The 24,714-nt window shown below is 46.7% G+C and overlaps 1 protein-coding gene across 2 annotated transcripts; it reads left to right on the top strand.

Moving 5' to 3' along the window:
• The first annotated feature begins 7,061 nt into the window (after window positions 1-7,061).
• Window positions 7,062-8,854, top strand: LOC109767170 (uncharacterized). Of its 2 annotated transcripts, none has more exons than XM_020325941.4 (2): window positions 7,062-7,938; window positions 8,009-8,490. In XM_020325941.4, the coding sequence occupies exons 1-2, from the start codon at window positions 7,177-7,179 to the stop codon at window positions 8,279-8,281; spliced, it is 1,035 nt and encodes a 344-aa protein (XP_020181530.1). In that variant the 5' UTR covers window positions 7,062-7,176; the 3' UTR covers window positions 8,282-8,490. The 2 variants fall into 2 exon arrangements, with proteins under 2 accessions (XP_020181530.1, XP_020181529.1); XM_020325940.4 differs by having other exon boundaries at window positions 7,074-7,938; window positions 8,022-8,854.
• Window positions 8,855-24,714: the final 15,860 nt, after the last annotated feature.

Below are 24,714 nucleotides of genomic sequence, written 5' to 3'. Positions count from 1 at the left end.
ATAAGTTATCCCTAGCCCATCATGCTCAACGATTGATCCATTCATGAAACACACTCGCATATTAGCTACACCCAATACTCAAGTACGATCATATTGCCTCCTAATTGGTGCTTTTATAAGAGAAGATGAAGACTCAAATTCAAAAATAAAAATTGCATAAAGTAAAAGAAAGGCCCTTCGTAGAGGGAAGTAGGGATTTGTAGAGGTGCCAGAGCTCAAAGCGAAAAATTAGAGATAAAAACATTTTGGGAGGTGTATCCATCGCACCAACGAAAACGACTTAGAGTTCCCAACACTTTCCATGCTAGATATATCATAGGCGGTTCCCAAACAGAAAATAAAGTCTATTCCTTTTTCCACCATACTTTCACTTTCCATGGCTAGCTGTATCCACGGTTGCCTTCCATACCAACACTTTCCAAGGAATTTATTATTTGACAACATAAAGTAAATTCATTTTCCATTTCGGGACTGGGCATCCCTAAAACCTTTGCCTTACTCTCGTGCAATGACAAGTGAATAAACACTCATTGTGAGAATAACACATCCAGCATGTAAAATATTAGCCACCCCTCACCGCTCCGCGAGCGAAACAAACACACAAAAGAGAAGTTTATTTTTAAAATTAGAGATGGCACATGCAAATTTTCTTAGAACGGCAAAATAATACCACATATAGGTAGATATAGTGGACTCATGTGGCAAAACTGGTTTAAAGGATTTTGAATGCACAAGTAGAGATCATACTTAGTGCAAAATGAAGGCTAGCAAAAGATTGAGAAGCGACCAACGAAGAAACGAATAATCTCATAAGCAAGCATTAAGCATAATTAACACCGAATAATGCACCATAAGTAGGTATAATTTCATTGCATGACTATTGACTTTCGTGCTTGCATAGGGAATCACAAACCTTAACACCAATATTCTTACTAAAGCATAATTACTCATCAACATAACTCACATATCACATCATCATATCTCAAAACTATTACTAAGAATCAAGTTTATTTTGTCCAATGATCTTCATGAAAGTTTTATTATATCCTTCTTGAATATCTATCACTTTGGGACTAATTTTCATGTGCTGCTTTTCATAAGCTCAAACAAATATAAGTGAAGATCATGAGCATATTTTTTTTTCTTTCTCTCAAAATAATTTAAGTGAAGCAAGAGAGAATTTCTTAAAAACTTTACTAACTCTCAAATAAATCTAAGTGAAGCAAGAGAGCATTTCTTCAAAAATACTAAAGCACGCCGTGCTCAAAAAGATATAAGTGAAGCACTAGAGCAAGTCCATAGCTCATAAAAGATTTAAGTGAAGCATAGAGAGCAATTCTAACAAGTCATGACATAATTTTGGCTCTCTCAAATAGGTGTGTCCAGCAAGGGATCAAGACTAAAAACACAAAATAAAACAAGCAAAGACTCATATCATACAAGATGCTCCAAGAAGAACACATAGTATGTGACGAATAAAAATATAGCTTTGAGTAAAATACCGATGGTCGTTAGAAGAAAGAGGGGATGCCACTCGGGGCATCCCCAAGCTTAGTTGGTTGCTCATTTTTGGATAATAGCTTGGGATGCCGGGGCATCCCCAAGCTTAGGCTCTTCTATCCTTCCTTCATCCATCGTAAGATAACCCAAAACTTGAAAACTTCAATCACACAAAACTCAATAAAACCTTCGTGAGATCCGTTAGTATCAGAAAGCAAACCACTACTATAAGTACTATATAAAACCAATTCATATTTTGTTTTTGCATTATATCTACTATATTCCAACTTTTCTATGGCAAAAACTCATCAAAGAAAACCATAGAGCCATCAAAAAAAGCACACAACACAAAGAGAACAGAATCTGTCAAAACAGAACAGTCTGTAGCAATCTAACTATTTCGAATACTTCTGTAACTCCAAAAATTCTGAAAAATTAGGACAACTAGGGTAATTTTTATATTAATCTTCTTCAAAAAGAATTGGTATTTTATCACGTTCTGGTGATTTTTAAAAATTGTTTTCGTGAGCGCATAAGTTTCTATTTTTCAGCAAGATCAAACAACTGTCACCCAAGAAGATCCTAAAGGCTTTACTTGGCACAAACACTAACTAAAGCACAAAAAACACAATCATACCAGTAGCATAATTGTGCAAACACACAAGAACAGAAAGCAAAAGGCAAAAAAAAAAATTATTCATTGGGTTGCCTCCCAACAAGCGTTATAGTTTTACGCCCTTAGCTAGGCATAAAGCAAGGATCTAAGTTTTTGTCATCTTTGGTTCGAGATCCATAAGATGCCCTCATGATTGATTCATATGGTGGCCTAATTCTTTTTCTAGGGAAGTGTTCCATACCCTTCCTCAAAGGAAATTGGAACTTAATATTGCCTTCTTTCATATCAATCATGGCACCGATAGTGCGTAAAAAGGTCTACCAAGAATAATTGGGCAAGATGGATTGCAATTAATATCAAGAACAATAAAATCTATGGGCACATAATTCCTATTTGCAAGAATAAGAACATCATTAATTCTTCCCATAGTCTTTTTAATAGTAGAATCCGCCAAGTGCAAATTTAAAGAACATGATTCAATATCGGTAAGACCAAGCACATCACATAAAGATTTTGGAATTGTGGAAACACTAGCACCCAAGTCACACAAAGCAAAACACTCATAATTTTTAATCTTGACTTTGATAGTAGGTTCCCATTCATCATGCAATTTTCTAGGAATTGATACTTCTAGTTCCAATTTTTCTTCAAAAGCTTTCATCATAGCATCAACAATATGTTTAGTAAAAGCTTTATTTTGTTCATAGGCATGGGGTGAATTTAACATGGATTGCAACAAAGAAATACAATCAATCAAAGAGCAACTATCATAATTAAAGTCTTTGTAATCCAAAAGAGTGGGCACATCACTATTTAAAGTTTTGACCTCTTCAAACCCCCTTTTATCAATTTTCTCAACAAGATTTTCACCCTCCGAATCATCGAGACGCCTTCTAACTAAAGTTGACTCTTCTCCAGTCCCTTTTTCATCAATCTTAACTTTACTAAACAAGGAATCAATAGAAGAAACACCAATCATTTTAAGATCTTCATCACTCTTACGAAAGTAATCACTAGAGAACGCTTTTTCTAAATATTCTCTTTTAGCTCTAAGCATTGCGGTTCTTTTCTTACTTTCATCCATAGAAACATAAAGAGCTTTAATTGATTCATCAACCTTAGGCACAAAAAATTTCATCTTGAGATTTTCCACATCATGAGAAATTCTATCAACACTTCTAGACAAATCATCAATCTTATTCAACTTTTCTTCCATGGTAGTGTTGAAAACTTTTTGCATTGATAAATTCTTTAATACTATTCTCAAGATCAGAGGTGTTCCTATTATTATTGTAAGATTGATTTCCATAGGAATTACCATAATTATTAGAGGAATTACTAGGAAAAGGCCTAGGATTAAAATTGCCTCTATAAGCATTGTTATTGAAATTATTTCGAGAGATAAAATTCACATCTATGGCATCACTATTTTGCTCAATCAAAGTAGACAAAGGCATATCATTAAAATCAATAGGAGCACTTTTACTAGCAACCAATTTCATAAGGGCATCAACTTTTTCACTCAAAGAAGAAATTTCTTCAACTGAATTAACTTTTTTACTAGTAGGAGCCCTTTCGTTATGCCATTGTGAATAATTTGCCATGATATTATCAAGCTCCCGCATCACTCCGCCAAATCCAGGGGAGCTTGATCCCGGCAGATCCGTGATTCGATCGTGGTCACCTGTTCCGCTTCCCTTGTCAATGAACGACGGAGTGAAGATTGACATTTGGCCCATATGGCGAAAAAAATGTTGTTTTGTCACCAGTTGTTGGCCTCATCTTCTTCACAGAGGCAGAGAACAACTCCATGGTGAGCAAGGCAACCGGAGGTGGCTCAACAAGGCGCGCGACTATCATGCCACCAACGGACCGCTGCACCAAGAACACGAGCTCGAGCGGTGAACATGAGAAACTCAAATAGGGCAGAGCTTGAGACAAGGGGAATAAGCTTGAAGACACGGGTAAGCCAACGGGAGCTTGAAGAAGAGATAAATTACCATCAAGATGGAGAGGGACGACATGCGGGATAGGGATCTGGCACATCCTTGGGTGGGATCGACGGCAGTGCTAGAGGGAGGGTCTCGATGTGGGACGGGGCGCAGCAGCGTCGTTCGGTGGTGCTCCATGCGAGTCGGGTGATGCTATGATGGGAACGGGGGGTCACAACATTGTTCGTCTTGCTATTGATGGGAACGTCGCCTTCCAATGAAAGAATATTTTGCATTTATAAACCATCAAAGTGTTAAACTTGGAGTTTTTTACCCGGTGGGCTAGCGGTACCAGTGCCCTTCTAATCATCCAGCCACAAGTTGGTTTACTACTAATACTATAGTACTAGTTTCTTCTTCAAGGTGCAAGATCTGAGGCTTTTCTTTTCCACGGGCACAATGCTCGTGTGTTGCTACAGAGCTACTTAAAAAGGGGAGATGTTAGGCCACCGACTTAGGAGATGATTAAAATATGTTAGTATCTTGCATGATTCATGATAAAAAAAAGAGCAAAAATGCAATAAGAGGGATGAGGTATGCATCTAATTTTTTGTGGTTGTAGTAGGTCCTTTGAAAGATTTATAGTGAGACAACATTTTGAATCTGGAAACATGGGACAATATGGGCATTACAATTTCTTCACTCTCCTATGGTATGATATAGAACTTGGAATTTTTGTTGGGGAGCGAAACTAAAACCAAAAATCTTGATTTTGAGTTGGAGTCATATTTTTGCAATTGTTATTTGTGTCTTCTACATGAGTGTTTATTTCCCACTAAAGTAGTAGTTTTTTTGTTTGTGTTAGGACCCACATATGAGTAAAATATAATTGTTTATATGTCTTTCAGAAGTTTGCTACTTTCACATGATTTATTGTGAAGGTTGTTGGCCTCAGAGGTGAACTCACCACCAACTTCAATCTTTATAAGAGCAAGTACAATAGCAAGCTTATAGCTCGCATACATCATAATTTTTCCTATATAGAGGAGAAGGGGCATGAGAAATAAGAGAAGTGGACTCTCATGCAAGAGCCTAGCTGTATGTGTGCTCCTAGGTAGATACAATAAATATGAAGAAAGAGATAAAAAGAATGTGTGGAAAGGAGTACTAGCCTTATAGCTAACCTTGTTGTATGACTAACAATAAGTGATGAGTATAAATGTTATGGCAACATCATATATCGGGCAGTTAATTGTATTATTAATAAGGTGATGTAAGTGGGCTATAAGATTTAAATATTACTCCCTCCGTTCCAAAATAGATGACCAACTTTGTACTAAGTCATCTATTTTGGAACGGAGGGAGTATGTTTTTGCTGAGTTAGAAGAGAGAGAAGAGAAGCGGGATGTAGATTTACACCTGACTGTAGCACGGGCTCGAAGAAACTTTGTGAGAGTGGAATATGGGTCATATGTTAATAAAACAACACTCTTTCATGGCTAACTACTATATATATTGGCTATTACATTGATTATATATGATATGACAACATGTTATAGCCAGCAAGTGGTTTTATTACTAACCATGCTCTCTAAGTAGGAAAGAAATGCACTCAATGTTCCCAAGCTATTTTTCTCTGTACTTTTCCCAAGATCTACACAGATATGTTCATTATTCCCTACTTGTATATGTTAGTGGTAGATATGGTTTCTACAACAAACAAACAAACAAACAAAATACAACAATGATCGTAATATTAAGTTTGTGTTGGCCCAGAGGTGTAAATTGGCACTTGAATGCAAAACAACTATAGCTAGTGAACGAGCAGACGACAGATCAGAGTCGTTGGCCGCATAGATGCACACAGCATTACAGCTCGGATGCAAAAAACCAAGACCACCTAATTTAAAGCGCCACTAGTCTAGTCTAGTAGTGTTCGGAAATCCCTTTTGATGACCGAGCTCCAATGAGGCCTCCAAATTCAAAATTCATATTTTTACGTTTCAAAAAATTCTGAAAAAAAACACAGCTATACATGAAGGCATAACACACATGTGTGTAAATTTTCAGGGCAAAATACGTTGAAATCAGGGCTGTGCAAAAAAGACAAATCTAGGGCTGTTTAATACATGATACTATTCATTCTCTCAGGCCATGAATTTGTTTTTTTTTGTACAGGTCGCAATTCAAGGTATTTCATCATGAATTTTTACACACATGTGGGTTACATCCTTACATATACGCATATTTTTTTCAGAATTTTTTGAAACATAAAAATTTGAATTTGAATTTTTCAAAAATAAAGGGCTCCATGGAGCTCGGCCTCCAAAACGCCATTTTCGCATTTTTTCAGAATTTTTTGAAACATAAAAATTTGAATTTGAATTTTTCAAAAATAAAGGGCTTCATGGAGCTCGGTCTCCAAAACGCCATTCTCGGTAGCGTTGGACTATACTACTACTACACCAGGAGAGTAGAATGGACAGTGTCGATCGACGGCGCCAATGATCCACCCCCCGCTCTCGCGCTCCCGGCGACGGCGAAAACGACGTGTACGTCTCGATGCAAGCTGCATGGTATCCTATCACGAGTCACGACCATGTATGATTGACCATGACCGTGCGTCTACCTATGTAATAACGGTACGTACACTCTCCGGCCGACAAAATGGACAGTGTCACCTACCGGTTGTTACGAGCTCCTCACATCACATACGTATATACCATCGAAATTGGGGTGCAAGTTCCAAGAGAATTTACCAGCTGAGGAGGACGCCGGATCGTCCAAGTACTTTCCCCTTTCAGCATGCATCCAGCAACAGCCGACAACGAGCAAACCAAATCTCGACCACGTACAGCGGCGCAAGGTGAATAGTGTTATTACCCCCTGCGTGCTGGGTCATGTGGCCACGTACGTGCATGCCGGCCGGTTCGGTTCATTAGCTGCGTGGTCATGTCCGGCCACGTCCTGTCACTGAATGCCATGGCATTATCACAACCATCTACTCCACTTGATTGAGCAGGTCCATCCAACGGGATGCGTTTTATTTTAAGGGCCAGATCGGTGGTTAGAGTGGCTCACGATCACGCACAATCCACGGTCACACTATCACGCAGCTACTGCTAGGCCATGGCCGAGGCGAGCAAGCGCATCGACCTCGCCGCGCCGCTGCTCTCCGTGCGACGCCACGGCGGGTTGGGCGGCACGTTGCGGTACGGCGAACGCGGTGACGATGCCACGCCCGGAGGCGTGCCGTTCGGGTGGGAGCGCCGGCCCGGCCACCCCAAGGGCGTATGCACGACCCAGAGCGCGCCACCGCTGCCCGGGCCGGACCAGGAGGCCGCGGTGCGGTTCTCGGACGCGCTCTCCCGGCCCGACAGCTGCTACACCGTGAGCTGCAGCGACGCGGCCGGCGCGACGGTGTCGGCGTCGGCGTCGGCGGCCCCGAGCCCCCGGGGCAGCGTCATGATGGACCGCTTCTTGCTGGCGGCCAAGGAGCAGTGCGTCTTCCGGAAGGCCGCTGCCGCTGCTGCCAAGACGCGTGCCAGCCACAGGTTGCCGGAGCGCCTCCCTGTCCAGCACCTGCCGGCGAGCCACGTGCAGCGTAGCCATGTAAAGGACACGGACGACAACGGGGAGGAGGAGGAGGAGGATAAATGGGAGGTGCACAGCACGGCGGGCTTCGCGTCCAAGAGAAAGTGCGGGCTGCTCCCCGCCCGGTGTGCCAGGAGCGCCCTGCTGCTCCTGAACCCAGCGCGGTCCACGATGAGGCGCCGCCGCCGCGGCGCGCGGCGCCTCCTGTCCGGCTGCGGCAGCAGCCGGCGCGAGACGAACCCGCTCCTGCCGCGGATCGGGCATCAGCACCCTGATCACGACGCTGGCACGGTCACGGTGAGCACCAGCTTGCTTCACGTTCTCACGTATTACTAGCCATAGATGCACGTCTTGATCTTGACTCTAGGCGTGCTCTGCAGCGAAGCAGCTGGGAGGAGGTGTACATCAGCTCACTCCGGCGATCGGACCGAGGCGCCGTCCATCCCAAGGCCACCCATCTCGGCTTGCTCCTGGTCCTCGACAGGGCCGACGGCGGTGCGGCCTCGCCGCTGCCGCCTCCCAATCCCAAGTGCGGCAGACCGCCGACGGCGAAGGCGAACGTCCGCGGGCTCAACGCCGTCGGCCAGGGCTTCCCACCGCCGCTACCTCCCTCGCAGGAGAGGACCGTGGCTCGCCGTGACGACAAGATGGTGCTCGCATTGCCGTCGCCCAAGACGCCGTCGGAGTCGTGGCTCTCGCGTACGCTGCCGACCGTGTCGTCGAACAGGCTGCCGGCCACTTCGTTCATGGGGCTCCACGTGCAGCAGCTCAGGAATCAGCGCGCTGCGTCTCGCTGGTGCTCCAGCGATCAGGCCAAGGTTGTCGATCATGGCGCCAGGGGCGGGCCACGGCAGATACGAATATATGATCTGCACAAGTGACAGTCTAGCTAGGTAGTTTTTCTACGAGCACTGGAGTTGTCCATGTCTGGTTATGTGTTCCTCTACAGGTCAAAACCATAATGCTCATTCCCTCAACAAAAAACCATAATGCCCATCTGGTTTACATACTTCTAGTAGTACATCCTAGCAGGTGCTATGTGGATCGTGTTGATATTGCTCAAGTAACTGAAGCTTTAGCAGCTCTAAGACATGCTCTGCGTACGAAGGGAGGTCGTTTCAGAAAATTGAACTGGCATCGGATTGTTTTGTCATTGATTAACATGGCGAAGTGGATATTCAACACAGATTCCTTACATGCGCCATTGTTCATGATATCAGACGTGCAGCTCTCAAGTTTGTCATCTTTAGCTTTTCATTATGCAACACAGATTCATTGAAGTCGGCCCCTCGTACCCCATCGTCGGTCGCCCCTCCAGGGTGATCGCGGGGAGGGGGGCAACCCTAGCCCCCCAGCCGCCTCGATCCCATCCCTCCTTCCCCTCCGCCACCGCCGGGGGACAGCGTCTGGCAGAGCCCGTGCGTTCGACGGCGGCGACGGAGGGCTGTTCCTCCTTCCCGGACTGTACGGCAGCGAGGGCGCCAAATCCATGGAGGTGCGGCCTCTTCCTCGATCCATGGCGGTGCGGTGGCTCCTGCTGGAGGCGTTTGTGGTGATGCGGGGTGAGAAGGCCAGAGGACGGAGGTGGGGCTGGCCGTGGCAGGTGGTGGCGGCGGCCGGCCTGGATCCGCTCTTGGCGGACATGGCGGCGACTCCGGCTCGGATCCAAACATGGTGGCGGCGGTGTCCCCTCCGTCGGGGGTGACGGTCCAGATGGTGGGTCCTCATGGCGGCGCCGGTGGCGGCGGATCTTGTGATCCCACGCCCGGGGACATACAGGACGCGCGTGGCAGCTGTAGCTTCCTCCGACGTCGACGGCGCGTGATGCGGGATCGCGGCGGCGGTTGCTGTTGTATGGGTGACAACAACGGCTGACGTGGCGGTGGGTGCTCCCTGTAGCGCCCGGAATCGGGGCAGCAGCCCCTCTTCATCAACGGTGGTGGACTCCGGGATCGTGTGGGCGATTCGGAGTCTGGATCTTGAGGTGTGACGGCCTTCTGAGGCTGGTGGCGGTATGTGACGTCCCTTCCATCAATAGATCGGGTTCGATGCGGCTAGGGATGGCAATGGGTAGGGTATGGGTGGGTACAACCTCCTCTTGCCCAAACCCATACCCATAGAAATTTTCTATACCCACCCATTTCAATACCCATGGGCCCAAATTGACACCCATGCTCATACCCATCGGGTATCCTATACCCAATGGGTATCCAAGTATAACATATATAGCATTTAAATTTTAAAGAAGTACATACATGAGTGTAAAATTCAAGTGATGATGGGCAATCAATCTAGTACCGACACGACGTCCTCTGGTGTGTGGCCAATTCCAGCCGGCAAGGGATTACAATAAGTGGTTGGTGGAAGCCGACATAGTGGAAGGCGACGACGGGAACTGGGGTTTGCTAGTTCGAGAGTTGAAAGAGAGTGTGTTGGTGATGAGTCAAGATTTCATCATTTCGAGGAGTCACATGGAACATAGGAGGAGTGTGAGCTGGTTGTTGGGAGCCTATTAGCTATGGTTGGTTTAGGGAATAAGGAATTAAGAGTTGGGCAATAGGAGTTGGATGTAGACCCCACATATCATAGGAGTTATTTTCATTTATTAATATTTTTTGGGTACCTATTGGGTTACCCATGGACGCAATCTCATACCCATGCCCTCCCATATATTTTGCGGGTATGGATACCCATTACCCATGGGTACAAAATCTTGCCAAGTCTTGCCCATGCCCATTATTTTCGGGTAGGGTACCCGCGGATACCCATACCCATGGGCGAAATTGCCATCCCTAGATGCGGCTTGACGGGTGACACATGTGCCTCTTTCGGAGCTGTCGGGCGGTGCCTGTCACCGGAAGGTGAAGCCACCGGTGGATGTGCTACCAGCGGATGCTATGCACGGCGTCTTATATGGAGACGTCAACTCATGCCCGCTAGCGGCAGGTGATGCACGGTGGCTCTGGAAGAGGTTTCATGGTTAGCTTGTTGTTGTCGGATCGAATGTGGTGCGACCGTAGAGGGAGGCAGGCGGTATGGGACGTCTTTGTCTTCTGGTGTCTCCTCCAGAGGTATCCGGCTATCGAGGTGTCGGTAGACGGATAAGGGCGGACGGTATAGATGGCTTCAGCGATGAGTTTATGCACTCTGGTGGAAACACAAGATCTCTGATCAGACTATGTCGTCGTGTGTTGTGTCGTGCCCTTGCTAAAGGTGGTGGACTGAAGCTTGGCTTTGGGGATGAGAATCCGGAGTTCAACCTTGTGGTGGACTCGCCATCATCGGCGCACGTGCGACGATTCCTTATTGAAGGCGTAGCCTAGCAGTTGTGTATTTTTGTTTATATTGTGTCTTGTATCATAAGGATTAGTGGCTATCTGGGAGAGGTATTGTCGCGAGGTATACGGCCTCAGGGTTTGTTTTCCGATTTATTTCCGAGTCGATGATGTTCGGCTGCTGGATTTTGCACTTTAAATAATATATGACTGCATGCATCGTCCTGATGCAGAGGCCGGGGTTATCCTCCTTAAAAAAACACAGATTCATTAAGGTCAGCTAATTCTAATATATTTCATGTTTACATGTATGTCGATGTTTCTACTGTCCTTCTTTGTCCGTCGTCCATGGGGATCCACATGCAGCAGCTCAGGAAGTAGCGCGCTCCGTCTCGCTGGTGCTCCGGCCAAGGTCGTCGATCATGGCGCCAGGGCCAGGCCACGGCAGATACGAATATATGATCTGCACAAGTGACAGTCCTTGCTAATCCCCTACTCGGCTACTCTGTATGTTCTGGTTATGCGTTACCCCGCAGCTCAATCAGTTTCTAAGCTCCCTTGATTTCGAGGCTTGTGGTGAGTCGTGGTTTGAAGTCGGTTGTGACCTCGTTTATGAGGGGGCGACTCGGTCGTCAGCTGTAGATGAGCCTATTCGTTGGTGGGTCGTGGCGGTTAGTGCGGGCCTTTTTGCCTCAGGTGTGGGTGAGTGCCTTCACTGTGTCTGCTTTCTTATCGGTTTCGTGAACGATCACTACTAGGGAAAAGCCTAGTATTTGGTGTATCAGTAACGAGGGACCCCGCGCTACTCATACGGCGCTACAGTTAACATGTATCAGTAGCGCGTGTTGCCCCCGCTACTGTTATACATGGCTAGCAGCAACGAGTTTTAGTTCAACGCGCTACTGTTAATAGCTGCAGCGATTTTAACTTGGGCGTGCTACTGGTAAGAGTGCGCTGCTGCTAACTTTATTTCCCTCGCTACTGTTAGTTTTATTAGTTTTTGTTTTTTTCCTGCATATTTGTTTTGTATTTTAACAGGCTTTATACAATAATCTTTAGCATATCATACACATACAAATGTAATCATAGCATCAAATCATGTCATCATCATAATCATCATCCAACACAAAGTGGTCTCTCGTCATCATCTCGAAAATAGCGATACAAGTCTCGATTACTTGCAACTACATTGTCATCTATCTAAACAATGATATACGCGAGAAGAGCTATCACTATGAGTGAGAGCAGAACTATGCAGTACATGAGTTCGTATCCCTCTCTCGCATTAGCGTGAACCTAAACTAACTACTGGCTGTCGCTCGAAAACCGGAAACCGGTACGCCTGGGCCTGACACTCCGGCCACTCGTCGTATACTCCTGGCGTTGCACTTCTTCATCATCGATGATCTATGCACCTGCATCGTCACATGAGTCGATGATATGCAACATACATAGTTGAGCAACAAAAAGGGACAGACTTGGCAAAAATAAAAGCAACATATCATAAGCATAAATAACAAAGTTCATCGTACCCAAAATGCCCTAATGATACGTCTCCAACGTATCTATAATTTATGAAGTATTCATGCTATTATATTATCCATCTTGAATGTTTAATGGGCTTTACTATGCACTTTTATATTATTTTTTGAACTAACCTATTAACCCAGAGCCCAGTGCCAGTTTCTGTTTTTTTCTTGTTTCAGTGTTTCGCAGAAAAGGAATATCAAACGGAGTCCAAACGGAATGAAATCTTCGTTATTTTTCGAACTAACCTATTAACCCAGAGCCCAGTGCCAGTTTTTGTTTTTTTTCTTGTTTCAGTGTTTCGCAGAAAAGGAATATCAAACGGAATCCAAACGGAATGAAATCTTCGGGAGCATGATTTTTGGAACGAACGTGATCCAGGAGACTTGGAGTTGAAGTCAAGGAAGCTTCGAGGTGGCCACGAGGCAGGGAGGCGCGCCTGCCCCCCTGGGCGCGCCCCCCACCCTCATGGGCCCCTCGTGGCTCCCCTGACCGACTTCTTTCGCCTATATATGTCCATATACCCTAAAAACATTGAGGAACAGAATAGATCGGGAGTTCCGCCGTCGCAAGCCTCTGTAGCCACCAAAAACCAATCGGGGCCCTGTTCCGGCTCACCGGTCCATCTTCATCATCCCGACGCTCTCCATGACGAGGAGGGAGTAGTTCACCCTCGGGGCTGAGGGTATGTACCAGTAGCTATGTGTTTGATCTCTCTCTCTCTCTCGTGTTCTTGAGGTGGTACGATCTTGATGTATCGCGAGCTTTGCTATTATAGTTGGATCTTATGATGTTTCTCCCCCTCTACTCTCTTGTAATTGATTGAGTTTTCCCTTTGAAGTGATCTTATCGGATTGAGTCTCTAAGGATTTGAGAACACTTGATGTATGTCTTGCATGTGCTTATCTGTGGTGACAATGGGATATCACGTGATCCACCTGATGTATGTTTTGGTGATCAACTTGCGAGTTCCGTGACCTCGTGAACTTATGCATAGGGGTTGGCACACGTTTTCGTCTTGACTCTTCGGTAGAAACTTTGGGGCACTCTTTGAAGTTCTTTGTGTTGGTTGAATAGATGAATCTGAGATTGTGTGATGCATATCGTATAATCATACCCACGGATACTTGAGGTGACATTGGAGTATCTAGGTGACATTAGGGTTTTGGTTGATTTGTATCTTAAGGTGTTATTCTAGTATGAACTCTATGATAGATTGAAGGGAAAGAATAGCTTCATGTTATTTTACTACGGACTCTTGAATAGATCAATCAGAAAGGATAATTTTGAGGTGGTTTCATACCCTACAATAATCTCTTCATTTGTTCCCCGCTATTATGACTTTGGAGTGACTCTTTGTTGCATGTTGAGGGATAGTTATATGATCCAATTATGTTATTATTGTTGAGAGAACTCGCACTAGTGAAAGTATGAACCCTAGGCCTTGTTTCAACACATTGCAATACCGTTTTCGTTCACTTTTATCAATAGTTACCTTGCTGTTTTTATATTTTCAGATTACAAATACTCATATCTATCATCCATATTGTATTTGTATCACCATCTCTTCGCCGAACTAGTGCACCTATACAATTTACCATTGTATTGGGTGTGTTGGGGCAAGAGACTCTTTGTTATTTGTTTGCAGGGTTGTTTGAGAGAGACCATCTTCATCCTACGACTCCCACGGATTGATAAACCTTAGGTCATCCACTTGAGGGAAATTTGCTACTTTCCTACAAACCTCTACACTTGGAGGCCCAACAACGTCTACAAGAAGAAGGTTGTGTAGTAGACATCACCTAACCAGAGTGATCTTCGCTAGTTGAGGAGGATGATTTAATTACATCACAAATAAAGTTTCGTCGTGCATGACTCAAAGTTTCGTCATTCAGAAAGTATGGACTAAACGGACACATTGTCAATCACTCCAACATGTCGTTCCATCCATCCAAGTCAGGGAGATAGTCCCCGAGCTTAGTGAAAGGCTTCAGGTCGAGACGCTGAGCGGCTACGCGTGTTCGGACGTCTTCCCGCGACATTTGCCCTTCCTCGTAGAACTGGCCTGTTTTGTCGAGGACCTCCTTCACGATGACTTGGGCAAGTTCACGCTGGATGTGATAGAACTCACCTCGAAGTCAATGACCAGGGATATCTCCTACGTTCTTTGCCCATTGCAGAATATGGGCATCGCCGGATTTAGGTGACATGCGAAGGTTCTGATGATCATGTCTGTACTCCAGCATGTGGTGTAGGACATAGAATCCATCACTAAGAGTATCACTCGGTTGCTGGATGCAACAGAAGTCGGTCTTATGGCCGAAGGCGGGCCTGCCGTCCCTTTTCTTCTTGTCCTTGATCTCTCCACCCCGTACGTCGTAGTAAAAGATAGCACTGTCGAGAACAGACTTGATGTGGGTGTAATCCTTTTTGTTCATGTTCTTCGACGAGTCCAAGTAAAGAGCATGGGAGTATCGGGGGTAGAGGATGATGAGGACGGCGCGCCCGCCGCTGCGCAAAGTAAGTACACCTCAAATTAATTAGCCTCCACCGTGCAAATGAATGATTGAAATCGAAGGAAGGATATCCGCGCAGATGACTTACAGGGGGTGATAAGGCACGAGAATCGCCTCCTTGTCCTTATTGGCGACCATGAAATCGGCGATGTAGTCCCTCACGTATTCACGGTGCTCTGCGCAGACTGCCAAGAAGCCCTTGTGCATGAAGTATGGGTCAGGGACACACATATAAGGTATCTGCTCAATCCCAATGATGTATTTCATGTACAAGGCATATAGGCGGACAAACGTAAAATCCAGGTTCTTCAAGTGAAACATGTCGAAGATGTAATCGAATCGAAGAAAGAACTTGTCCGCGGGGCATGTGTGGACGTACGACCTTTGCCGCGGCACGTTAACCACGTAGAGTGGGTATCCTGGACTTTCCGAGGCGATGAGGCTTTTCTCTCTCCGCAGCACATCGTCATGAAGTCTCCTTAGATTGCCGTGTGTGGCCTCTAACGCTGCCTTAAGTAGGATTGGTTCACCGGAGATATGCCATTTTGCCACATCGGGGATAGGTATACGGTCTTGAACCCGAGGCTGCTGAGGCGGCTGGATCATAGAAGAAGCTTTGTTGCCTTTCCTCGATCTCTTCCTATGCTTCTTTCCTACTGGAAGTTTGTCTATAATACGTTGAGCCTCCGGAGGCGGCAATTCAGGCACCGACTCATGACGCTCAAACCCTTAGTACTCATCATAGGCGCCAGTATTGAGATACTGTTGAGTGTCATCGTCATCCTCATCCTCATCTATGGCGACGTCATCAGCGACTAATGGAGCCTCTTCCTCACCCCGTCCGCTATCACCCAGCACGACAACCGGCGCTAATTGGGTAGGTGGGGTGTTGATGTTCATACCTTGCTGAGGCTGCGTGCTCGTGGGTGTGCTCCTGGCCGCCTCCAGACGAAGCAGACTCTTTGGCCACAACAGGACCCATCCATTGCAACCACCAAGCCGTCGTGGGGTCTCGTCGTCATCCCCCTAGTACCGGAGGAGCCAAATTCTCGTGGCCCGGTTTGACACTGGCCACGGAAACCTTGAAGATGTCCCGGGGGATCAGCCGGCCGTGGAACAATGGTTCCTTCGGCTTCATTATCGTCGCCTTCCCCACGTCCACCTTCTGGTCGCCGATGGTGTACAATACGGTGCACAGGGTTACGTCGGCCTGCAAAGACATGTCTGTGACGTGAGACATCCGAAAGGCAACAGAAACGGAAGATTATACATTTATTGAAGAGGGCCGGTGTGACAGATACCGTGAGGGCATCGAGCTCAGCCAAAGACGAAGCACCGCCGAGCATGTCCGAGACGGAGGACGGGCTGCTATGAGCAGGTGCGGGAGCCGGTGCAGGAGCTGGTGCGGGAGCAGGTGCAGGTGCTGGTGCAACGCTAGCCGAGCTGCTCCCGAAGAAGTCGGCAAGGGGAAAGTCCGCTGCATTTTTTTCTGGATTTTGCCTGCTCCAACTGAGAACGGCCGGAACCAAGACACCAAACATATATGCAATCACCTATTTTGCGGCAGTGTACGCTATTGCGACTATCTTAGCTGATTTCTTCTCAACCGCAATCTCAACCTTCTTGTCGATGTTTTGTTCAGTTAACCTCCGTCTTTCCTTTCTCTCCTCCGTGGTCTCACAGTAGTACTTCCTCCACGTGGCGCCGTCTCCGACACCGTGCACGTGTCCATACGACGGCCGAGTGTCCACCGGGAGTCCTTTCAATATGTTCAACGCCCGGTTGAATGGGGTGTCCCACTTGGGCCTCGCCAACACCTCAGCCGGCGAGTCGCTTTTGGCCGCAATCCTGTGCTGCTCTCTCTGTAAAAGGAACAAGGATCATTTACAAATATGACTAAACGTGCAGTCGAATTGATCAGAAACTAAAATTACCAGCAGTCTCATGAACTCCGTCGTGACCGGGTCCGTCTCGAAAACCTTCTTGACTGGGTCCCAATGGTACCGGGCCCTGAGGACGTCACGCTCCTGTGGGACGGTGAAGTCCGCCAAGGGGTTTGGGATGCCCAGACTTTCGCGTTCCGCGTCCTCCTTGGCCCATATGGACCTCTTCCCGCCGTAACCATGGCTTCCGAGGTGGTGGCACCCCATGTTCCTCTCTTGAAGCCCCTTCATGTACTTCGACTTCTTTTTGGCAGCTTCGGCCTCGCAAGCCGCCTTGAATATTTGAAACTGCTCTTCCGTGATTGTCGGATTATCCTTTACAATCTCGGAGTGGGGTTCCTTTTTGTTGACGATCCGATGTTTCACCCTTGCTTTCCAGGCGGCCAACGCGTCGCTAAACTTGGTCAGGGCGTGTTTGTTTATCTTCTTCATTGCCGGGTCCTTATCTAGATTTTTATATTCCTTTTCATCCCGGCCCGGGAACAAGAATATCTGGTGCACCTTCTTTAGGAGGGAGGGCCTCATATTATCTATCTTCTGTAGTTTCTCATCGTTGATGGTGGCGGTTGTCCGTACGATGCAGCCTATTTGATTGCCGTAGCACGCGCGCGCTTCCGCGGACGCTTTTGGCTCAAAAATGCCGTCGTCCACCTCCGTGACCACCAGTCTAGTAGTCATGAGCTGGTTTGGGCGTCGTTGCCTCTTTGCTTTCGGTTCTATACCGGCTCCGCTAGTCTCGGCGCCGGTCTCAGTCTCAGCGCCGGTCTCGATGTCGGTCTCAGTCTCCGATGTGACACGTGGGCCCAGCAACAACAACCGTTGATCGTCGGCAAGGCTCAAAAATTCGTCTGCCGCCAGGTAGGCGTTGTCGCAATTACCAGAACCCTGTCCTTCATCGTTGCTAGCCATGTTTTCTACGATTAAATCTAATCAATTAATTCTAGACCTAATAAATGAATAATGACATAAAAAAGGCCTATGTTTTGCAGGAACGTTGACTCCTTCCCGGTGCGGCAAATTCCGGGCACTCGATATGTCCTAGTTTGTAGCACAAGTTATGCCGAATTCACGGGAAATTTTGGCATGGCCTTTGCTAAAAAGTGGACAAATCGAGAACCTGAAATTTGCCGGAACGGAAATGAATCAACATTCCGGCAAAACATAGGCCACTCGGCTTCATTCCCTGGAAACAACAAAAGGCCACTTGGGCACAATCGAACCACTTCAATGAAAAGATATAACATGACCACTTCAATGAAAAGATATAATCAACAATAAAAGTCTAGGAAGGGATCATCTTTAAAATAAAACTTGCCTAAATTCTTTTCCTAGAAAAATAGTGGACAGAATCCAATTAAATTGCAAAGGAACTCCATTTCTCTAACCCTTCTGACCTAATGCTCTAAAATATTTTTTTGCTCTAACCTAGTTAACCTAGCTTGTTAACCTAACCAACCTAATTAACCTAGCTATTTAACCTAGTTAGTTAACCTAGTTTACCTAGATAATTAACCTAATTAAACTAGTTAACCTAGCTAGTTCTATGTCAAAGCCCTTAATGAATTTTTTCTTAACCTAGATAATTAACCTAATTAAACTAGTTAACCTAACTAGTTCTCTGTCAAAGCCCTAACTAAAATTTTGCACTAACCTAGATAATTAACATAATTAAACTAGTTAACCTAGCTAGTTAGTACTTTGTCCAATGTTTGTGCTATGCATGAGAGAGAGAGGAGGGGTGCTTATAGAGGATGGCTCCGGTGGTGGCGAGGGAGGCAGGGGCGTCTCCGGTGACGGCGAGGGAGGCAGTTGTGGCGAGGGAGGCAGGGGCATCGAGGGTGGCTCCGGTGGCGCCGAGGGCAGCTCCGGTGGCGTTGATGAGGCCGCGCGGCTCTGGTGGCTCCGGGGGCGTCGACGTCGGCAGGAGACGGCGGCGAAGTGGGGCGGCGGCAAATTGGGGAGACGGCGGCGAAGTGGGGCGAGGAATTTGGGGGAGAAGTGGTGGCCGGGGGGAGGGAAACCGTTGGTTACTCCTTTTTCAGTTTCTTTCATTTTCATTTACTTTTCTATTTGTTTTTCATTTCATTTTATTTTCGTTAGCAGTAGCGCATTTCTCCGTAAACGCGCTGCTACAACAATCTTAGCGGTGGCGCGGTTTTTATAAGACCGCTACTACTATGTGTAGCCTATCGGCTTAGTAGTGGGAATTTTAGTAGTAGCGCTTTTACCGTGAGACGCGCTACTGCTATGTAGCACTAGCGCGCTTTTTTAACAAGCGCTACTGCTAAAGTTTTGTGTATAAGGTTTCCCTAGTAGTGGATGACGGCTGGCTAGGTGTGGTCTTTCTAGCTTCGTAGAGGTTCACAGAGACGGCGGAGAGAGGGCGGCATTATTCCCTGCGTTGGGTTGCACTGCTACTTTCTCTAGGAGGGGGAGGTGGGTCTTTCGTCTGGGCATTCGTCTTTCAGATCGTTCTTCTCCGGTCGCCTTGGTGGACGGAGGTGTGGATGGTTGTGTAGGGTTTCCCGGCATCATCGGGTTGTTTCTGCTCCTGTGCTGCATCTGACGTTCGATTCTGTTCCTCTTCGTATTTGTTTCTCTATGCATTAATTATTGCATGGATTATGTGTGGGATTGTGGATTGTGTATAAGGTTTTCCCTAGTAGTGGATGGCGGCTGGCTAGGTGTGGTCTTTCTAGCTTCGTAGAGGTTCGCAGAGACGGCGGAGAGAGGGCGGCGTTATTCCCTGCGTTGGGTTGCACTGCTACTTTCTCTAGGAGGGGGAGGTGGGTCTTCCGTCTGGGCATTCGTCTTTCAGATCGTTCTTCTCCGGTCGCCTTGGTGGACGGAGGTGTGGATGGTTGTGTAGGGTTTCCCGGCATCGTCGGGTTGTTTCTGCTCCTGCGCTGCATCTGAGGTTCGATTCTGTTCCTCTTCGTATTTGTTTCTCTATGCATGGATTATGTGTGGGATTGTGGATGTGATTTGTGGGGATGATATAACTGATTTCTTAGCTGCAAGAGTGGTAGGGGCTATTTATTCAATCTCTAATGGGGAATGAATCTACCTGGGTAAATCTTGATTGATTTCTTATAAGTAGATTTTTTTTGTAGTTATTTGGGCGTAGCTTCAGTTAAGCAGTTTTCTATTGAAAACGCGTGGTCAAATTCGTGCTGTACAGAGTGGTGAACTGTGTTACGTGCACCTTGTTTCAGATTGAGTTTATATGTTCATGAGTGTCCATACTTGGTTGTGCATATTGTTGGGACTGGTCCTTGGGTGTATAGCCCTCCCATGGCGTCTGAATTGGTTGGCTGGTCAACGGGTTCTGTTTAGGAATTAAATACAAGGTTCAGGTCGGCATAATTGACTTTGACAAATAAATAAAGGATCATGGCATAAGCCCGCCGTTGATGCGCCAAAAAAATATTACTACCTGTGCATGTGATTAGCTATATGGGCTTTGGGATTTGATGATATGTGCCAGCTAAAGAAATGGGTGAGCACACGATTCTCAGATCTCCGACCAAGCTATTTTTTTTTCATTTTATTGATTTGCTGTAAGTATTATTTGGTTGGACTGATGTGATTACACTCATCACATTTTACACTATAGCAATGGAATGGAAACTAAACAAACAAACAAAAATCTATCTCATGCAGTATATGGCTATACCATGAACTGTCACCAGAAGAACACAAGGTTATGCCTTCTATCAACTTCTATGCTAAATTTGCTGACGACTTTTTCCCGATGATGTTGAGCAAAGGGTTTGTCCTCTCGCGGCAATCTGAAGTGGCACTGTTTATTGAAAATAATGTTGTGAATTGTAAAGGTGTTGAAGGCCTAGCTGCATGCGAGATATTATTATACCTCTGCATTTTCATTTGACAGAATTTAGGATTGTATCTCACCTTACTATTTGACTCAGGGCTCTTCACAGTTTTCATTATCCCTGGCTGTTCAGGTAATGCAGTCAAAATGAAACAAAGCAAATCTGATGAAGTCTCAAGTACTAAAATGCTTGGGGTGATCGTTCTGACTTGGCCCCCACGACTTAACATGCTAAAGGACATGAGACATACAAGGATCTGAAAGTGAGGTACATGAAGTTCAAGCAGCAAAACTAATGTAAGTGGATGATATAGTACAGTTGAATTTCTTGGTTGGTGACACTGTTGCATTTCCAAATATGACGAGAGAAAATTTAACTAATTTTCAAGATCTTGCTATGCAGCAAGCACCAGAGGTACAATACTGTTGATGCAAGTAGTTCTAATTTTAACAATACTAAGCCTTCTGCGTCCAGTTCATGCTAATTGCCTGTACTGGTTACAGTGTTTGTCTAGCAGTCTGGGATTCATCCCAGGGAAAGCATTTATTTTCTGTAACACAACGAATTTGGTGCCACCATAGCTTGTATTTGTGATTTTTTGGGGGAGCATGTATTTGTGATTGAATAGATCTTCCACAGTAAAAAAAACTGTGATGTCAGGGTGCAGCTTCAGATGCTATTTTATACTACTTGAGTGTGTCATCGATTCACTTAGGCTAGAATTTTGTGTGATTATTGGCCATAATAGATTTTCCTTTTTATATCATAAAATATGCAGCAATTGGGTGTCAAATACTGATTCAATTAGCTTTGCTCTTGGTCTCTTGCGTAGGTACTGTGAAGTATTAGCTATTGGTATGTCAGCAAGTGAGTGTCCAATAGTTCTGATGACACATCAACAGTACTGAGTATGTAACACAAGAGATGATCAAGGCTCTAGATAAGAGGTATTCCCATCTGTAAATTCTATAATTTTTACTTTTGCATGATGCAAGTGGTTTACTTTGACTGAATCATCGGCTGAATCTCACTTTGGAAGAGAGAAAGGTTAAATGTATCTCAGCACTACTAAGTATTGAAAAGAAGGGATGGTCCATTCTCTAGGTGAGAGGTATTCCCGTTCTTAAAACTCAATGTTTTTACTTTCACATAATGCAGATGATTTGTTTTTATTGGACTAACAATTTATCAGTGATTGGAATGTTTTAAATAGCGGGCTATGGAAAATAGCGGCGGGCCTCAAAATCGGCTATAGCGGGCTATTTGTGAAGACGACAATTTAGCCGCGCCCTGCTGAAAAGGCTATAGCGGGCTATAGCGGGCTATTTAAAACTATGGACTGGATCATACTTAGGAAGAGTTGAAAGTTAAATATGGAAGCAATAGCTAAGAGCTTGAATTTTGAATCATAGTGTACACATTGTTTAAAAGGTATTTCTTCCATATATATGTGTAATGCTTGATTAGTTTGAAGTCATAAAAAGTTTGGGGAAAGAGTTACATTGGATTATTGTCTTCTATGGCCTTCAATAGTTTGAAGTCATAAAAAGTAGTTAGTCCTTTGGCAAATGTTTCGCTTTTGCTTGGCTCCATGTTTTCTTATAAATAGTTCAAAATACTATAGATGATTTAAAAATATATGAAGTATACTAAAGTGGTCTGTGGTCTCGAGCTCCTCTCACGCTCGCGCAGGGACCACCACCGCCGCCAGCTGATCTCCCTCCTCCGGCCACCTCCGGCCCAGCCAAGCACAGATCCGGGACCCTCCCGGCGTCCTCTCTCCATCCATCCCGAAGCCCGGCGCCGTCTTCGCCGGCCCTCTCCCGCGGAGGAGTTCGAGTCGGGCCCTCCCCCTCTTCCTGTCCCGCTCTCGTGCGGCCGCGCCGGGGCGCCCCTGCGGGCTCGAGAAGGCCCCCCTGCGCCTCCCTCTCCTCTCGCTGCCGCCAGAGGCGTCGCCGGGCAAAGCCCTGGCGGCGACGGGACCCCTCGGTCACCGTTCTCGAGAGCGGGGGTGGCGCTGCTCCGCTGCTCCGGGCGGTGATGCTGCGGGAGGGTGGCGGCTGGCCGTGGCTGGGCGTGCTCGGCTCAGCTGGTCTTGGTGCTCAGTCGGGCGCCGCTCGGCGGTGGTGGAGGCTGGATCTCGGGGCGGCTGCCCCGGGACGGTGGTGGGTGACGACGGTTGCGGTGTTCTCGCGGGCGAAGCAGTGGCCGTGGTATGCCAGCTGGTCCAGCTAGTCTTCGGTCGTGGGGTGCGGCTGCTGGTGAAAACGCCTGACTGCGATCGGGGTGACGATGGCGGCGTCCACGGGCGTCGTGACCCTGTTGAGGGCGTCGTCGCTGCAGCTCGTCTCCTGACTGAGTTTCCGACTGTGGGGACTCGTGGATGGCGCTAGTCCAAGAGGGTGGCTGACGGTGTTGCCGGGGCAGCGGCCCCGGGTTCGGTGGTGACGGCTTCGGCCAGGGGGTGGTGCGTGTTTGGCCGCGGTGGATCATGGGATCCCGTGGCCAGAGTGAGGTCGGTCTCGGCAGAGGTGGTGGTTAGTGGGCGGCGGTCGGTGGTGGCAGGTGGTCGACACATCTCCGGGAGAAATCCTTGCTCCGGTCTTCACCGGAACCGACAACGGCGGCGCCTGCGGGTGCCGCGATCTTTCTTGGAAGCGTCGTCGTGGAGGTGCTCCTCCTTCTACCCATGGCTTTGGCTCCGGAGGGAAACCTCGGATCCGCTGGATCGGGCGATGGAGGCGTCTTAGCATCTTTCTCCTCCTTGGGGGCATCGTCTCGGAGACGGCTACGACTGAGAGACTGGTGGATGATGGCATCTTCGCCGTCAATGGCGGCATCTTCGCCGCGTGGTTTGTTGAGGCGGGGCGCTGGTTTCTGTTTGGCAACGATGATGGCGTCGAGAGGAGTTTGGGTCGCGGCGTGGTCTTCGGTAGTCGGTTCTTCCCGGCGTGTCCGAGGTGCTCTTCCGTGGTTGCTTGGTTGCTTTGAAGTCGCAGCTGCGTTGGAGCGAGTCCAGGTGGTGACGATGACAGACACTCGGCAGTCGCTCGCGGAGGGCACGGTCGGCGCAAGTCCTGCATATTTCCCTTCTGTTGCTCGTCGTCGAAGTCGGAGCTGTCGGTTGCTTGCGCTTGTGGCCATCTGTTGGTATGTGCCGTCATGGATTCTGTTCCATGTCGATGGCAAGGTTGGCCGGTGGTGCCCATGTCATGTGGGTTGTGTTGTATCGGTTTTAGCCCGGTTTTCCATCAATTAACCGGGCAATTCTCTCCTTCTTAATCAATGAAAATGGCAAGTCTCTTGCCTTGTTTCAAAAAATATATATGAACCTTATTCTCCACCCTGCTGAGATAGTGAGATATAAACTTTCATAGTTCAATCTAAAATTAGATGAACATGTTCTATATTGTCTAATTTGTTCTTGAGCTTTTGCTAGGAGCAACCAAGCATCACAGTTGAGTAGTAAAGTGAAGTCAATAAAGTCTGCTCTTTGTGGTTTATTAAGTGGCATGATATAAAGCATTCTGCGCATGTATTGCTTCCTGCACAGCTGATTAGGCTCGGAGAGGTGACCCATGCACCTGGTATGGTTATGAGTTGTGGCAAGACTTATCGTATGTGTCTCTTAATTTCAGTGTACTCTATGTATGTCATGTTTCTGTTATGTATGTGGACATTCAAGTTGCTTATTCAGCTCAACTTCAGTGGATGTTTCATAAGGTCCCTGCAATTGCTTGCTATGTTTTGGGTTTATGACACCAAAAGAACGAGAGCCCAAATGGCCTGTAAACCAAACAATCAAGCCCAAGCATTTTGATTTTTGACCAAACGGCGTATGCCTCTAGTCTGTACTAAATACAAAATCATAACGCTCGTACTGGTATGTACTACTGCATCCATTTTGGTTCCATGGTGGTGAGTTGCTGGTGTTTTTCACTCATGCCATCGTTTGCACCTACTAACAATCAGACAA

The sequence above is a fragment of the Aegilops tauschii genome, chromosome 1, assembly GCF_002575655.3.
Source record: "Aegilops tauschii subsp. strangulata cultivar AL8/78 chromosome 1, Aet v6.0, whole genome shotgun sequence".
NCBI classification, from domain to species: domain Eukaryota; kingdom Viridiplantae; phylum Streptophyta; class Magnoliopsida; order Poales; family Poaceae; genus Aegilops; species Aegilops tauschii.
Note: the sequence above shows the minus strand (reverse complement) of the source record. Positions and strands in the feature narration are given on the sequence as shown.

Excerpts from the sequence above, each read along its gene's own strand:
- LOC109767170 (XM_020325940.4), top strand. The coding sequence starts at position 7,177 with ATGGCCGAGGCGAGCAAGCGCATCGACCTCGCCGCGCCGCTGCTCTCC. Across the intron at positions 7,939-8,021 it reads ACGACGCTGGCACGGTCACG|CGAAGCAGCTGGGAGGAGGT; the intron begins GTGAGCACCAGC and ends CGTGCTCTGCAG.